The sequence below is a fragment of the Alexandromys fortis genome, unplaced genomic scaffold (genome assembly GCF_014885135.2).
Source record: "Alexandromys fortis isolate MF-2015 unplaced genomic scaffold, M_Fortis_MF-2015_v1.1 scaffold_36, whole genome shotgun sequence".
NCBI lineage: Eukaryota > Metazoa > Chordata > Mammalia > Rodentia > Cricetidae > Alexandromys > Alexandromys fortis.
This window is the reverse complement of record NW_026067915.1, coordinates 5172454-5190386: the sequence shown is the minus strand read 5'-3', so window position 1 is coordinate 5190386 and position 17933 is coordinate 5172454. Positions and strand designations below refer to the sequence as shown.

Below are 17933 nucleotides of genomic sequence, written 5' to 3'. Positions count from 1 at the left end.
ATTGAGGGGGGTGTTGTTGTGATCTCCACATATTAATTTCCCATCGGTGTATTTGTCTTTGCAGTCCTGAGGGTCATCCTTGCCATTACCTTTTGCCTGGTGTCTGGTATCCTAGTGATACTGCTGCTCACCCTCATCCGCCACGGGCCCTGCTGGCAGAGAGAAGTCTATCGGAACATCTGAACAGACGGCTGACCTCCAGGGACATCTCTCAGTGAGGTGGCACCTTCAGGGTGGGCTTCTGCCATGTGGGCATTGAGAGTTGATGTGAACTCACTGCCACAGGGGCGAGTGCAGAGCTGGCAGGCTAGGTAGGTCTTCTGGCCACCGAGCTGCTCAAGGGCTACCACAGGACTCCTCTGCAAGAGCTCTCCTGGTCTTCTCTGTTCTCTCACACAGAGGTCCTGAGAGAAACAAGAAGCCAAATTCTAGTTCATCTTGTGCCTGCGAAGAGGAAGGGAGAGAAAATAGGACCAAGACACAGGTTAGAGCAGAGTAGGTAATCCGGAATGTTAGACTAGAAGTGGAGAGTCCACAGGAAAGTGACTTAGTTATTTACTAAACTTAACTCTTTCTCTCTTTCTTTCTCTCTCTCTCTCTCTCTCTCTCTCTCTCTCTCTCTCTCTCTCTCTCTCTCTCTCTCTCTCTCTCTCTCTCTCTCTCTGTCTGAAAAGCAATTTAAATCCAGTGTTTGATAACTGGCAGACTTGTACCTGTACATCTAACACACACATACATATATCCCTATTCAAAATGTCTTAGGTACGGCATTTGACTCTCAGAAACTGTAATGTCTTTCACTTTAAGCATAGCTCGGGTTATTTTCTCCCAATTCCCACACTGAGAAATAACTGAAAAACCGATGAGATAAAGTCATTTTCCCCGACTCTCATGGCCTGATTTTTGTACAGTTTGTATTACCTTCACTTTAAAATTATGATCTCTTATACTCACAGGGCTGTTCATGGCCAGTATGAAATGATAATTTTTTTACTTTTTTAATTTTTGGTGTAGTGCTGGAATGCAAACCCCTGGGCTTTGTGCACACTAGGAGAATGCTTTACCAATTAACTATGCCTTAGATGCTTCCCAACCATGTATTAACATAGAAAGGAAAGTACATGGGGCAGGGGACTGAGGAAGATTGACAATATACTGGCGTTTGGCCTTAAATTTTAATTTCCTCATCTAAAATGGAAGAATCTAGACAAGATGAATGTAGAAGTCGCACCTAGATTACCTTCTGTAAACAATTTCAGTCCACTTTTATACGTATAAGTCACGGCCCGATCAGGCACCTCCAAGGCTGGTACCATCCATGAAGTCACTTAGGAAAAGACTAAAACTTACTTGATATCGTTATATTCTACTCCGGACACACAAGCAGTCAGCTGGTGATAAAACTGATCTCACTCCTCAGTCAGTTGCTCTACTTCCTTGGGGTTGCCTACAGATCTCAGAGTATACCAGATTTGGGGTGGGTGGGTCAGAGAAGGGCCTCTGGCCCCACTGTCCATGCTCACGCGTCTTTCTGAAGACAGGCAGAAACATCCGGACTGTGGATCCCAAGAGCATCCTCAGAATTCACTGTCTGGATGTCTCTCTGGGATGCTGGGGTCCTTGACACCCAGCAGGGAACTCTACTCTCCACTCAGATCCCCACCCATCCCTCGAGTCCCATGGTGACCCTGTCAAACACAAAGCACTCACCTCTATAGTCTGTACTTTAATATCATTCTCAACGAGCCAAAGCCATCAAAAACAAAACTTGAAGAGCGTTCTCTCTCTCTCCCTTCCTCCCTCTTTTCTCCCTCTCCCTCCCTGGTATGTGTGTGTATATTTATGTGAGTATGTATGTGGTTTTTATACACATATTTTGCTTTCCCACGCATGCTCACAGGATGAAGCATGTCCCTTCCTATTCTTCTTCTTATTACTTTAAGACAGGATTTCCCACTGAACTTGGAACTATTCTGGAATCCAGTAAGCCCCAGTAATCCTTCTGGTTTGTCCCCCACAGCACTGGGGTTAAAGGAAAACACGGTCCACACTCAGTTTTTTACATAGGTGCTTAGGATTTGAACTCAGTTTCCCACACTTGTACAGCAAGGGCTCTTACCCATTGACCCATCTGCCCAACCCCCAGTACCTACCATCCCTCTGATTACTGTACAGAAAGCTCTCAGGCTCAATGTCACCATCTCCTTTACCTTCTTCTGCTGGCAAATGCTATAGCCATTTTTCACACAACATAGAAGAGGTAAGAATTACAAGTGACAAAGATCTATAGGAATAAAGCAAAATGCACAGATGAACTTGTAGGGTCTCTCAGAAAATAACCGGTAATAATGCAACTTCAACAACGGGGAAGGTGAACTCCCAATACCGATAACTGCCTGGCAGGTGGGACAGATGTGACCATTCAGTTGCCATGGTAATACTGCCGAAATATCATCACTAGAGCTAAGATCACCTCCGTTCTGGTGTGTGTTCCTTGTCATTTGAGAGGCCTTTGTGTAGAATTCACACAAAGCAAGCATTATCATGTTGGTAATAATTACATAACAATACCAGTGATGAGTACACAGGAAAGCCCCGAGAGAGGCACGGGTGGGCTATCCTTAGCTTTAATGGCATAGCACTGACAGGGAATTAAATGAATATAATTGTGAGAAAATACTAGTGCTTAAGAAATGTCATACATGAGGCTCCAACATTTAGCTGGCAGTCACTTGACAGCCTTTTGTACTAAAACTGGCATCTTGTCCCTGAATTTACTTGTATTTCCTATTTTCTCAACTCCCTGCCCCTTTTCTATCTTATTCTAATAATTGTTACCTGACTCCTTTTGGTCAGAGAGGCTTCTGGGTAAATGACTGTTTTAACTGTAATAACTGTTTTCTCTTTTAAAGCTCTCGACAAAAACCTCTCGAGCAATATAATTCACATGTGAAATGTTGGTGCCTCAGATCAGGGCCCAGAGACACACACAGTTACACACACAGTCTTAAACATCCCACAATCAGGGCCCAGAGACACTTACAGTCACACAAACGGTCCTAAACATCCCATAACCAGGACCCAGAGACAAATACAGTCAGACACATGGTCTTAAATGTCCCACAATCAGGGCCCAGAGACAAATACAGTCACACACATGGTCTTAAACATCCCACAGCCATATTTGCACATTTGTAAAGGTAAACTTTTTTAATTAAATGAATTGTAATATAAAATTTATTTTTTAAAATGTATATAAAATATCATTTCAACAGGTAATTGATATTCAAAAGGTGTTCATGGAATATTTTAAAGATGTTTCTCATAACAAGTATGTAAAATCTGATACATTTTAGTCTTTCACCACCTCCCAAGTTGGAGTAGCCGACTTTGAAGACTCAGTAGTGGCTAGTGGCCCCTACACTGACTAGGGCCATAGACAACAGCCTTTTTAAAGCAGAGAAAACACATTCTTTATTTGTAAAATACACTTTGGGGCCACATGCCTTTAATCCCAGCACTAGGGAAGCAGATGCAGGTGGATCTCTGTGAGCTCAAGGCCAGTCTGGTTACAAAGTGAGTTCCAGGACAGCCAGGGCTGTTACACAGAGAACCTCTAACTCAAAACAAACAAACAAACACTTTGGTTATTGTGACAAAATGGCTGTCATCTTTAGGACTGGAACACAGCTCACTGATGAAAAGCCTGCCTACCGAAGGCAAGCCCTGAGTTCCACCCCCAGAACCACAATAAAGTAAAAATAAAAGAATTACAGGGGATCATTTTTCTCCTGTGTCTTCATTTGTTTTTTACCTTTGGCCAAACTGATGAAAGATTGTCTGAAATGCTTTAGTTCAAAACCTGTCTTAAAGGTAATAGCGGAGCGCTCTTCTAACTTACCTCCTACTAAATGTTCGATGTCTGGAGAAGGAAGCCGGTAACAGAGGCAGAGGGATGCCTTTTCAAGGTAAAATGGAACAAAGAGCAATGACTTCTCAGGGAAACCATTCACAAGTCATGACTTCCCACGCAATTTGCTTTATAGCTAAATGAACAGAAATATAAAATTATGTCTACCATGATGAATTCTGAGCCCGAACACATCACACACACAAACACACACGCACACGCACAGGTGTTGTTTGAAACAGGGTTTCTCTGGATAGCCCTGGCTATCCTGGAACTCAGTGTGTAAAACGGAGAAAATGAGCTGGGCACCAGCATGCATTCATTGGCCCCTCCCTGCTTTCTGACTGTCACGTGACCGGCTGCTTCAAGCTCTTGCCACCTTGACGACCCTGTCATGGTGCGCTTTACCCTTGTGCTGTGAGCCTTAGCTAACCCTTTGTCGCTTACATTACTTTTCTCAGAGGACTACATCACAGCAACGGGAAGAGAAGTTAAGAGAAGGAATCAGTGCTGATTCCTTATAATTCTTGCATTTGTGCAGGGCTGGATTCGATACCATGATGATGAGTTATTATAAAAAAAAGTCTGTCTCTCTCGCTGTCTTTCTGTCTCTGCTGCCCCCCCCCCCATGCTCTTCCATAGCTACCTGCTACCCCACCAGAGGCCCTCCCTAAAGCAGATCCTGGCACCATGCTCTTGAAGTTTCAGAACTGTGAACTAAATAAACTCTTTGTAAACTGTTCTGCCTCCGATATTTTGTCATCGCCACACCAAAACAAATCAAAGTAACTTACGTGGAAAGCAGAAGAGAATAAGGTAGTGAAGCCAGATGCATGGGCTGACGTCCCAGCTTGGACTCTTACTAGCCATGCGGTGATAGTCACCTAAATTTTCTACCAGTCTCCTTGTCTGTAAACTGCAGACAGCAGTGGCTCCTAGTCAAAGTATTATGATGAATAAATGAACTACTACTTACAAATGCCAGAAATGGCCCTGGGCCCTAGTGAGCAATATATTATTATTAAAATAATATTTCATTAAATATTCAGTGTAGGATGTCAGGAATTTGTCACTGTCTGCCAAAAAACCTTATCATTCTGAATTTTATTGTTAAACAAACATGAGATGTGATTTTTCATTAGCTCTCTATACACTCTCAAGAGTGGATTTCAATCTTACCCCACATCTTAAAGTGACAACCATTATTAAAATGATGGAGTTTCCCTTGGAGGAGCAGCAGGGACACCAGAGATCTCATTAAAACTGTTTTTTTGATTGAGGATCTGTCTCTGAGCGAGGAGAACACTGCATTAAAGAAAGAGTAAGTGGATTTCAGCAGGAAGCCAACCACCAACAGAACCTTCAAATAAAGTTCATTAACGCATGAATACAGAACCTACGGAGGAGATGCTTCAAGTCAGCTCCACTGTCAGAGGGAATAAAAAACAAAACATGGTTGGCTCTATAAAGATTTGTTATCATGCTAAGGATAAAAAGGAATTATTTCAAACAGACTAACAGTGAAGGCTGGTGGTGGTGATTTTTTTTTTTACTTCCTTTAGTGTTTTGATACATATCAACTTCTTATAATTACAGAAGTAAACTGTCACCCTCAGGCACAATTTCCATTGATCTTGAGGCTGATGAAATCAAACAGGGTGCTGCAAGCAGGTGGTCTTCAGAAATGCAAGCAGGGCCTGGCCATGCGATGAGGGCAGAAGGAGAGTGGGTTTTCCGGGATGGAAGCCAGGCATTGTCTCTCTCACCAGCCTGCAGGAAAACTACCAGTGTCCCTTCTTCCCAGTCATGTGGACTCATCCCTTCTGCCTCCTACAGACTCTTCCTGGCCTCTTGAGGTTCAGGTCAAGGAGGTAAAAGCCACTTGGATGACACTTGTATTGAGTATATAGACTGTTGTCAGGTTTATGGTGGTTTGGGTCAGAACATTGAAATTGTGGCATTTAGGGGTTCTAGTGAGACCCTGCATCCTTTCTACTTTGTAAGATATTTTTTGCCTCCATTTGTAGTAGATCAAGAATAAGATGCAAGCCGGGAGTGGTGGTGCACGCCTTTAATCCCAGCACTCGGGAGGCAGAAGCAGGCAGATCTCTGTGAGTTCGAGGCCAGCCTGGTCTACAAGAGCTAGTTCCAGGACAGGAACCAAAAGCTACAGAGAAACCCTGTCTCGAAAATCAAAAAAAAAAAAAAAAAAAAGAAAAGAAAAAGAAAAAAAAGAATAAGATGCAGGCTAGACAGCTGGCTCAGGGCCCATGAAAAGACAGACAATTATGGAGGGAAAAAAAGTAAATTTTAGAATTATGGATAAATACATATAAAAATTAGTATATGATAAATGTGATTTTTCTGTGAAAAATGAAAAAATGAGTTAAGTCCCAAGTGATAGAAACATATTTTAAAAAAAAATAAGTCTGGACCTTTAACAAAATTAGCTTTTAGAGGAATCATATGTTCCTACTGTTTAAAAATTACACATTTATATTTTTAAATAAAATTATACATAGAAAACAAAACAAAAATATTAAAAAAATCAAGTGATTGAGAGTTTCAAGTCAGATATGGAAAAATGGAAAGCGGGAAGGTTAGAAGGCAACACAAAGAAAGATAGACAAAGATCAGAAGTTTTTATGGGGTTAAGTGGTGTTTGGGCAGGAAAGAGCTAAAAGAGTAGAGGAGCGGAGGGTTTGCTCAGAAACTTTAATTTTTTAAAGACAGGTTCTCAGTTTGTAGTCTTAGCTAGCCTAGAATTCACTATATAGACCAGGCTGGACTTGAACTCACAGAAATTGGCCTGTCTCTGCCTTTGATTAAAGGTGTGCAATACTATACCTGGCTATTTTAGATTTTTATTTCTATAATGGATTATAAACAGAGGCAAAGCTTTTCTTTGTGTCCTGTTTACCCAGTCCCAAATAATCACACAAATGCTTATATTAATTCCAAAATGTTTGGCCTGTAGTTCAGGCTGATTATTAAGTAGATCTTACAACTTAAATTAAAGCATATTCATCTACATTTTTCCACGTGGTTTCATGGCTTTACCTGTTCTCTGGCATCTTGCTTCCACCTCCCTGGACTCTGCCCTTCTCTTCTCTGTATTTTCAGTTTGCCTTTCCCACCTGTCCTTATTCTGCCTTGCTATAGGCCAAATCAGCTTCTTTATTAACCAATGAGAGGAATACATATTCACAGCATACAGGAGGATTATTCGACAGCAATGGATCACACTTCTAGTTACAAAGCACGATCCCGTGTAGTCATTAGTATTGAATTCAAGCAAGAATATCTTGAATAATCATCTACAAGGCCACCAACAGCCTATGGGAAAAGTGCCAGAACTGAGGAGTATGAGGGACTGAGACTCAGCTACTGACGTCCCTAGAGAGGCCAAGAGATCGTGGGGACTTGACAGCCAGTCCTAACCTGATTGACTGCTCTATCCCAGTTCAATTAGTGACACTTCCCCCAGAGAGCTCAGACCTGTGTAATAATTTACACATAACTCCCCTGTGATGGCAGAGGAAACTTAATATGGTACCAGGCATCCCTTAAGGGCCATTGATCTTTGCCCTGGATTGCCGGTGAGGTCCGAGTGGCCTGCAGGCGAGATAAGAATGGGATAACAGTGTTCCTGCTTTTGTAAACTTGCTGACCATTGTGGGAGTGAGATGAAATGGTCCTTTTATTACTATCCACCGGGAAAGGAGACAGCTGAGAGAAGCAGAACGATTTTCTTGCCTAGCCACGGATTCCACAGATAACTGTAATGTCCGCCTTTGATGTCCACCTTCATAAACTCTTCCCTTTGTCCCCTTGCTGTTGGGCTCTAAGGCTGCTGTCCTTCGGCTAGCAGTAAGAATAAATCTATTTACTCTAATTTTGAACTGAGTCTAAGTCTTTGGTCTTTCCCAGTGGGCTGGAATGCCACGAGATGGCACAGCGGGGCAGCCCCAGCATTCCCAAGGCAGACTGGCTGGGAGCAGAGCAGGGATGAGGGCCTGGGTTTGCCAAGGAAGGTTGGTTAGGGTGTCAAAGCTGGACTATAACTATAGATTTCAAGTTTTCAGATGCTGTGGTTTGAATGTGAAATGCCCCCATAAGCTCATGTGTTTCAGTATTTGGGGCCCAGCTGGTACTGCTGTTTGGGAAGGTGATGAAAATCTGCAGAGGGGCAACCTCACTGACGAAAGTGAGTGCCAGGGGCCGGGTCTTTGAGGTTTAATATCCCCGCTCTACTTCCTGTCTGTTCTGTTTCCTGTTCCAAAGAGCTGGTTAGATTTTTGTCATCTTGATGCAGATTAGGGTCATCTGAGAAGAGGGAACCTCATTTGAGAAAATGCCCTGTAGACCAGCCTGTTAGAAGCCTGAGGAGGGGCATTTTCTTGATCAATGATTGATATTGGAGGCCCCAGCATACTGTGAGGGATGCCACCTCTGGGCAGGTGGCCCTGGGAGGTTGGAGAAGATATCTGACCTTGAGGAGCAAGCCAGCAAACAGCATCCCTCCAAGGACTCTTCTCCAGTCCTTCTTACCTCCCGTTTCCTGCTTGAGTTCCTGCTCTGACCCCCTCAGCAATGAACTGTGACCTAGAAGTATAAGCCAAATAAGCCCTTTCTTCTCCCAGGTTGTTTTTGGTCATAGCCTTTCTCAGAGCAACAGAAACCTAACATGCATCAAGATTTGAGGACATCAGGATGCCAAGTGCTACTTCCACCATGATTTGCTGCCATAACAGACTGTCCCTGCAGCCTGTGAGCCAAAGCAAACCCTCCCATCCTTGGTTTGTCAGAGCCTTTATCACAGTGTGGAAAGTAACGTATTTGCTGTTAGTTAGCATCTCTACATACGATATCAATTTCATAAGTGTGTGTAGCAGTTCAGTAAGGTGTCATAGGGAAGGAGCCCAGTGCCATGCTAGGTGGTATTATATTTAGTATAATTCACCTTGCTGTAAACAAGGAAAGAATACACATAAAATTAACCCCATCTACAGTCTCGTTTTTCAAGACAAGGTCATAGAAAATAGACCACAGGACTTGTTGAATTATGTTACTTTTCTGTGATCATAGATCCTTCTGAAATTTAATCTTCACAGGATTTAGTGGGTTATAGGTAATAAAGTTGCATTTATGAGGAAATAAAACCCAACAACCCTCGAAATGCAGATAGACAAAGGGAAATTTGTTTTTAGATTGATGTGGACAATAGAAAAGATGTCTTAAATAAAATGGGAGAGCTTGGGTAATATCAGAGAATGGTAACAATTGCCATAAGTTAGTGTAGCATGAATAATAAAAACCCAGAGACAAAGATTGGGGTTCAACCTGAAAATCAGAAAAGCAAGGCAGCGAGCTACTGGCTCTTTCCTCTACATCAGACCAAAATGGCCATCCTGCCTCCAGGAATCCTCAGAATGAGACTCGGCTAAGACCTGTCTCTTCCGGTCTTATTCCTCTCCAGGGCTGGGATTAAAGGCATGCACTACTACCACCAAGTTTCTATGGCAAACTTTGGCTACTAGGATTAAAGGTGTGTGCCACCACTGCCTGGTCTGTACGGGCTGACCAGTCTGGTGTACTCACTGATCTTCAGGCAAAGTTTATTTATTAAGATACAAATGAAATATCACTACAAGACAGAAGGAGCAAGTTGGAGTTTCACTGATCAGCTTGGTTATCTTGATAAGCATGGGAATTAACTAGGGAAGGAGCAAGTCACGTGAATTTTAGTAACTGTAGGTGAAATTTAGTTACAGGTTTGAGTCATGTGGCTAAACGGGTCGGTGAAACACAGGTTGTACAGAATACTCATTATGTAGCCATTAATTAAGTGGCTCGCTACTGCATTCACTTGTTAATTAAGCTTTTGAAGAACTGCAATTACAGCCTCTCATCTTCTTCAGCTGGCAGACCAACTCAGGCCCCAGTGTGCTGTGCGTGACACAGATGAGCGCCAGCCAGTGCGCGGCTTCATCGTACCGCTCAGCTTCCAAACAGAAGGCTCTAGCTTCCAGATGTGCCTGGGGGCCTTTGTCTCTCTTTGCTTTGATGGCCATCTTTCCTGTGGAAAAGGAGAGAGGACTGAACAAAAATTGAATATGAGGAAAGGCAATTTGGCCCTAACCTCTCCACACCGCCCAAGGCTTTTTGAAGAGAAGGGATGTTTGCTATTAAGAAAACTACCTCAATGTTATTCTGATTTTAGCTCCAGGAAATTGGTTCTTCTTGCTTATTTATGTGTCTGTGAATCGTATACATAACAGATCCATGCATTTCCCACGAAAACAAAGGAGTTCTGTCAACCACAGAAAAGCCACCTTTCTATCCCTCCCTCCCCTGCCTGTGACTTCTCCATCTCCCATCTGTATTTTCAGGGAAGTCATTTAAAAGGAATCATATAGAACGTAACCTTGTGAGACTGCTTTTTTTTAAAGCTTTTTAATGAGAATATAATTAGATCATTTCCCCTTCTCTTTCTTTCTTCTGACCCTGCACATGCTCCTGTATTTCTCTCTCCCAAACCCATGGCCTCTTTTTCTTTGTTACTGCTATGTTTATCTTCTATGTGCATAAATATAGATATAGAGCCTGCTTGGTTTGTTTAGTGTAACCTGAATGTATATGATTTGGGGGCTGACCACTGGGTATTGAAAAATCAATTATGGGGCTCATCCCTAGAGAAGACTATTTCTCCCACTCCTACGCTAGGCTTGGTTGAAAAGCTATATAGGAATCATATCAATTTTTATTTACCTAAGATTACATATAACACATATAAATGTATGTATGTACACAGACACAGTTTTAAAAAGTTATGTCACTTGGGCTACAATTCTTCCCCCCAAGAGCCATAGACTGTCTAACAAAACACCCAATACCAGGCGTGAGAAAACTCCTTTCAAGTTGATCAGGCAAGTCCGAGAGACTCCTAAAACAATACAGGACATTGTTGCCCTGGGTTACCTCCCAGAGGTTGAAGTTAAGTCCTATTGCTGAGGACACCACGCACTTTGGACAGGACTTAATGAATCCACGCTGGATCGAAGGAACTGGAAGACGCTATGCAAACTTCTGAGGGAGTGAAGCAACTGATCATCCTATCTGCTATGATCCTTGGGAACCACAATAACGGCCAGCATGGCATGCTATCCCTAAGAGTGGAATAGTGTCACAGCCAGCATCGTGGAACAAGAATGAAAACTGGCGTGGTTAAAGGATCCCCTTCACTGAAGAGAAAGAGGCTAATGGGAATTCAAGGAAAGCCTGCATCAGATCTAGAAACTTCTAGTGAACTGCACTGAAGACCAGACCCAGAACCAGGCCAGTCAGCTGAAATAAACGGTTTGCTAGGAAAAGCTTCTGAAGCTGCCCATCATGTTGAACTTGCTTCTCAGCTCCAGGAGCTCAAATGATTGAGACATGGTGGTCACACATACATGGACGCGAAGCAGTGCACATGTTGTGTGAAGACAGCGGGGGAGTTTATGAAAGCCCCAGATACCCTGCTGGTGGGGGAAGAAAACTCTCACTGCAGATGAACTCTTCCCGGTCTGGAAATGAAACCCTGCAAGGCCTGCCATACAGTACAAAGCCAAGCTAGTACCAGATTGCAAGGCCTTTGCGACTGAAGTCTTTGCACATGAGGCAATGGGCAGGCTACAGGTGGAGACTTTGATCTGGCACAGTGAGGGCACTCAGCCTCTGTGCATATCAATTAGCACCTGTGGCCAGAAATGGTAAGACAGCCCAGCTCCTCCTCCAAGACACCCTCTTAAAATGTTGTGCAAACAAAACAGAAAAGGGCTTCTTGGAAAATGACATTCGTTTCCAGATTTTGTTTGCTGTAGGTAATGTCCCCACATATCCTTTTGTTGGGGATTTTAATCCCCATGCCAAAGTGCAAAGTGGTGTTTCTTTCTTTTTCTTTTCTTTTCTTTTCTTTTCTTTTCTTTTCTTTTCTTTTCTTTTCTTTCCTTCCTTCCTTCCTTCCTTCCTTTCTTTCTTTCTTTCTTTCTTTTTTTTTTTCCGAGACAGGGTTTCTCTGTAGCTTTGGTGCCTGTCCAGGAACTAGCTCTTGTAGACCAGGCTGGCCTTGAACTCCCAGAGATCCAAGTACTGGGACTAAAGGCGTGTGCCACCACCGCCCGGCTGTGGTGTTTCTTTCTTAAAAACCACTTCTTTGATGCAAGCAAAGGATCAAGAAATCATGGGAGCTTTTAAGGCCTACTAGCTGCTCTGCTGAGGCTGCTGTTACAACTGAGCAAGACACTGATACCATTCTAGAAGAGTTACAACATCTCTGACCACATCAAGAACCTCACATGGGTTTGGCATGATATCACTAAGGAGTGTATAAGTGTCATCTGGAAGAGAACACTATAAGTTTGCCTGACCAGAGCTTTGCCATGGGTGAGGTGGCTGCCAAAACAAGCAAGCTGTGTCTATGATGGCAAACTTTATGCCAGGCACAGCTAGGATGCTGCGGAAGAGCTGAGCTGTGACAAGAAGTTGAGGGAGGAAGGGCTGATTCTGTCTTACGGTGAGAAGGGAGACATCATCACAGCGAGGGAGGCCTGGTGATGGGAGCGTGAGTCACTTGCTCTTGGAAGACTGGGAAGCAGAGTTCAGGCTGGAACTGTAGTAGGCTGTTGGATCCTCAAAACATGCCCTCTAGAGAGGCACCTGCTCCACTGAGTCTTCCCTTCAACTTCCTAAAACTGTGTCTGCCACCATCTCAGGACCAAATGCTCAAACAGATGAGCATGCAGGGGACATTATAGCAAGTTCCTAGAGGTGGTCTCGGTGACAAATGAAGAACTGTTAAGTCCTGGAACCTGGATGCACAGCTACAGAACTGAAAGAAAAGACAATGTAGAGGAGTGATTCTCAACCTGTGGGTCACGACCTCCCACAAGGGTGGCATATCATACATTTATGCTATGATATATAATTATATTTATCATATATTATAGTGATGAAGCAGCAACAAAAATAATTTTAAGATTGAGGAACTAGGTTAAAGGTTGTAGTACTAGGAAGGTTCATGAGAACCACTGCTGTAGAGCAAGGGGCCCCAAGCAAATTCACAGTGCAGACCTCAACCATCTGCTTAAAATTTAAACATGGACCCCAACTGTGAGGGAGTTAATGCAAAGACGTGTTCACGGTACATTATCTACTAAAAAACAAATTCATGATGGAAAAAAAAAAGCCAAGCAAATCCATGGAGTTTACGGTTAAAGAACATTTACAACAGGAGATTACAGTTCCGTGTTAGCACTCTGGCAGGCCTTCCTGCAGGACAGATGTGGAAGACAGCAAAAATGATGAACCTGACTTAGTATTGACAAACTGATGTTTGTCTTAGTCTTTAACCCAAAAGTTTAAATGCTAAGGAAAGGTAATTTAGAATTAGACAGTTATATAATAAGGGCACAAACAATGTTTGTATAGATTTATGGTTTTGTGTTTTAAGGTGCTATTACAAAAGAGTCCAAAAGTTAAAAGGAAATAAAATTAAAATTTTATTGAGTGTGGGAACACTCCCAGCACACAGGAAATGGAGGCACAAGGATTACAAATTCAAGGTAATCTGGGCTATGTAGCAAGCCCCTGTTCTGTAGCAGGCTTTCTTGGACCGCGGGACCCCAAACCGTGACAGGGAGACTTACTATCAATTACGAATGCTCAGCCTTGGCTTTAGGCTTGTTTCTCACTAGTTTTTTTCTTTAACTTAAAGAAACCTATTTCTCTTCATCTATGTGTTGACCTGGGGCTCGTACACCTCATCTCTGTACTGTCCATCCTGCTTTCCTGCTTCCCCCACTTCTGGGTGGCTGGCTCTGGCTGGCTGGGCCCCGGACTGGCCAGCTCCCCCTTTCTCTCTGCCCACCAGCCCCACCTATCCCTCCTCTGCCTAGCTATTGACCATTTGGCTTTTTATTAGACCAATCAGGTGCCTTAGGCAGGAAAAGTCAAACAGCAACACACCTATACATAGTTAAAAAAAAAAAAACTCAGCAAAAACAAAAGCAACACACCTTTACATAGTTAAAGAAATGCAATATATCTTTCCATAAACAATTATTCTGCAACAGAACCAAATGTAACACATCTTTACTTAGTTAAACAAATATTCGATTCCACGACACTGTTCCAAAGAAACAAACTAACAAGCAGCACAGCCTAAGTGCGGACTGTGTTAATCTATGGCAGTGCACAGTAATGTCATAGACATTCCCACTCTGTCATTGCTCACCCACTGGCTTTTCCAAAGGAATGCCTGTCCTGCAGGTTCCATCCTGCAGGTTCCATGCACGCTAACTACTCCATACAAGCGCACGGCAGCATTTAAAAATCTTACCTACTGTACTCTACTGGGCCTTCTCTGTGTTTAGATGCACAGGCGTTTACCATTGTATGGCAGTTTGAGTACTATGGCTGTGCAGGTTTGGGGCTCGGGAGCATTAGGCTACTCCACAGAGAGAGCCTCGGCGTATAGGAGGCTCCCATGCGGGTTTATGCAAGTGCAGCCTGGGGTGTGCCCACGGGCATGAGTTCTCCTAATGATGCACTTCTCAGAAAGCATCTCAGTCAGCACATCACGCATTGCCAGAGCTGAGGGGGGTCGCTGGTTTCTTACACTGGTTTGTGGGTATGGTCTGCCACCTAATGTCCATACGTGATCCTTGCATGTCTGCATTCATGAAAACTTGAAAAATAATTCAAATGTAAACAGGCTTTGCTTTTCCTTTAACATAGGCTTTTTTTTTTTTTTTTGGCTTGTTGTTTTATCCATATCCCTCCACCCCCACCGCATGCACACAGCCCATCACTGTGTGCCCCTCTGTGCTGCCATTGCCTCCCGTGCCCCCTGTACTGAGCTTGTTTTCCTTCCACTTTATCTAAAGGGTGAATTCGTTCACAAACCATCAAAATCCCTACAGTGGACTTTACATCTCTCTTTAAATACTCACGTTGGGCAAAACTGGAGCAGACTACGACATAATAATCAACTTACCACTGTCTGTGTGTAGTAAGTACTGTTCTGACTAGGGGGAAAGTTCCAATCTTTGGTAATGAGGGATTGTTTTGAGGATTCTTCCTACTGTTTTTTTTGTTTAGATACCCCTTTCTCTTGAATAGTGGTTTTCCCTCAATTTCGCCATGGTTCTTACTTAAGCTTCTGTGACTGGGATCAGAGCCGCTTGGAGAGGAAAAGGTTCATTTCGCCTTACAGTTTACAGGAAGGGAGAGGCTCACACCAGGAAAACATCTTACATCTTACCGTTCAAGATGAAAGGAAGTCAGAGCAGGAACCTGGAAGCAGGAACTGAAGCAGAAGCCATACTTTTTCTTGACTCGCTCTTGGTGACTGGTTCAGTCTGCTTTTTGATAGTTCCCAGGACCGACTGCCCGGGGACGGTGTGACTCACAACAGGCCGCACCCTTCCACAGCTAACACCAATTAAGAAGATGCCCCACTGGCTTGCCTACAGGCCAATCTGATGGAAGGGAAGCCTTTATCCCTCGAGATTCCCGCTTCTCCGGTGACAGCAGCTGTATCAAACTGACCAAAGCAAAACAGAACACTAGGGCACCGTGGCTTCAACTTGAATTTTTTAAAATACAGATTTGATGAGTGAGTGCACGCATGCATGTACGGCATGATCGCTCGTCTGATATGAGACGCAGGTTCGAGCTTCTGCTGTTTGCAGGCTCCAGAAGCATTTAGTAGGCTATTGCTACACTCGTGTAATGCAGGAGGTGCCTTCAGAGCAGCTGCTGTGTAGCAAACGCCGTTCTAAGTGCTTCGTGAGTATGAGTGCGCACATCGGAAACAGACACTCCCTCCGGCTTTGTTTCTCAGATGAGGCCTGGGACACACAGTTTTAATGGTACGACCAAATGCCGCATTCTCGAAGGGCTGGTTTATGAGAGAAATGGAACTCAAATTCATGCAGTCTGGTTCTGAAGTTCAAAGTCTACCGCGCTGCTGTAGCCCAGGGAAGCTGTGTGCTCCCGGACCTCCTGGAAAGCTTGTTGGGACAGACTGCTGGCAGTCACAGACCCTGACTCAGCAGATCTGCAGAAAGCCAGGCATCAGCCACTCAGGGAGCTACCAGCTGATGCTGATTCTGAGGCCTCGGAGAGCATTTGAGAAGGCAACTAAGTGCCCCTGAGAGAGGCTGGATTCTCCAGGCTTCTCCCTCCACTCTGAGACAGGGACCCATGGAATGCAGGCTGACGACAGACTCCCCAAGTGCTGGACTTAGAGGGCTGTACCATCACACTTGACTCTTGTTACCCGAACTTTTGATGTAAACTGTGAAATGTGAGACCTGCTGGGTTTGAGGTGAAGTGTGCCACGTTCTGTTTCCTTACTCTTTGGCTGTACAAACTCATGCCTCGATTCTGATCACAACCTCCATATGAAATGACACTATGATGGCACTTTGATTGGGACTTTCTATTTGTCCCTTGATCATGTACCCACCCCTTTCAATTCTACCTAAGCAACTGAGAAAGAAGAATATTCTGAAACAGGGCTGTGCTTCATGCTAACTATGAGAAACGGGCAGCCCACATTTGATCCTGGAACCCACATGATGGAAGATGAGAAACAGCTCTCACAAATTGTCCTCTGACTTCCACAGACATGATGTGGTATGCACATCCATAATGCCACTTGAAATAATAATAAATAAACAATTTGATATTTTACCATGCAGCTAAGCAACTCCACAATTAATTTTTAATAACTACCCCCAGAAAGTAAAACATAGTGGTGCTTGGAGATGACTCAATTGGTAAAGGAATTGCCTTGTAAATGTGAAGTCCCAAGTTCAGATCCTGGAACCCAGGTAAAGCTGGACAAGGTGACACGCATATTTGTAATGCCAGAGCTCCTATGCGGAGATGGAAGAGGGGCAGGAGACTCTCCAGAAACTTGTAGGCCACCTAGCCTGACCTATGCAGTTCCAAACAAGAGATCCTGGTCCAAACAAGATGGCAGATCAAAAGGGACATTTGAGGTTATCACCTGCTCTCCTCATACACACTGTGGGGTGCACATACCCTGAACTCACTCACATACATACATAACTGTGCTCACACACTTTATTTTTAACTGTGTGATGATATATGTAATATATAGCACACATATAAAATACACTGGATGACAGATTGCAAAGCTAAAATAATTGCGGGAATAGTCTACTAAGGTGAATGAGAAAAGGATCAGTAGTGAATATTGCAATGGGATTTAAAATAACCCATGTGCAAGGAGGTTCATCTCAACCTTGTGAGTCAAAGAAACAAACCAGAAACAACCTAAAGGTCCTTCACGAGGAAAGAGGCTAGATTTGGTTCATATGCAGTATTCGGCCTTCATAAATAATGAACAAGTTACCAGCTGTAAGAGTTCTTTGGTAGAGTTTTTGGGGTTGCTTATGTACACTATCATATCATCTGCAAATAACAAAAGTTTAGCTTCTTCCTTTCCAATTCAAATCCACTTGATCTCCTTATGTTGTCTTATTGCTATTGCTAAAACTTCAAGCACTATATTGAAGAGGTATGGAGAGAGTGGACAGCCTTGTCTTGTTCATGATTTTAGTGGAATGGCTTTGAGTTTCTCTCCATTTAGTTTGATGTTAGCTGTCGACTTGCTGTATATTGCTTTTATTATATTTAGGTATGACCCTTGTATCCCTAATCTCTCCAAGACCTTTATCATAAAGGGGTGTTGAATTTTGTCAAATGCTTTTTCAGCATCTAATGAAATGATCATATTTTTTTCTTTCAGTTTATTTATATGATGGATTACATTGATAGATTTTCGTATGTTGAACCAGCCCTGCATCTCTGAGATGAAGCCTACTTGATCATAATATATAATTTTTTTTGGATGTGTTCTTGGATTTGGTTTGCCAGTATTTTTTTTCTGTGTCCTTTTTTTTCCTTATTTATTTATTTATTTATTAAAAATTTCTGCCTCCTCCCC

At 43.2% G+C, this 17933-nt stretch overlaps 1 protein-coding gene and 1 long non-coding RNA gene across 2 annotated transcripts in view; one reads left to right on the top strand and one right to left on the bottom strand.

The window, feature by feature from the left end:
* The window catches only part of Acp3 (acid phosphatase 3), a 59736-nt gene extending 55086 nt beyond the window's left edge, over positions 1-4650 (top strand). Inside the window, exon 12 of the mRNA XM_050139579.1 lies at positions 65-4650. Coding sequence (XP_049995536.1) covers positions 65-183 — 119 coding nt within the window. The 3' untranslated portion in view covers positions 184-4650. The remainder of the gene's footprint in view (positions 1-64) is intronic.
* Positions 4651-9585: 4935 nt separating this feature from the next.
* Positions 9586-17933, bottom strand: part of LOC126500015 (uncharacterized) — an 11372-nt gene continuing 3024 nt past the window's right edge. The window contains exons 2-4 of the long non-coding RNA XR_007591221.1: positions 15216-15497; positions 12467-12782; positions 9586-9989 (exon numbers count right to left, since the gene is read on the bottom strand). This is a non-coding gene — a long non-coding RNA (uncharacterized lncRNA). The remainder of the gene's footprint in view (positions 9990-12466; positions 12783-15215; positions 15498-17933) is intronic.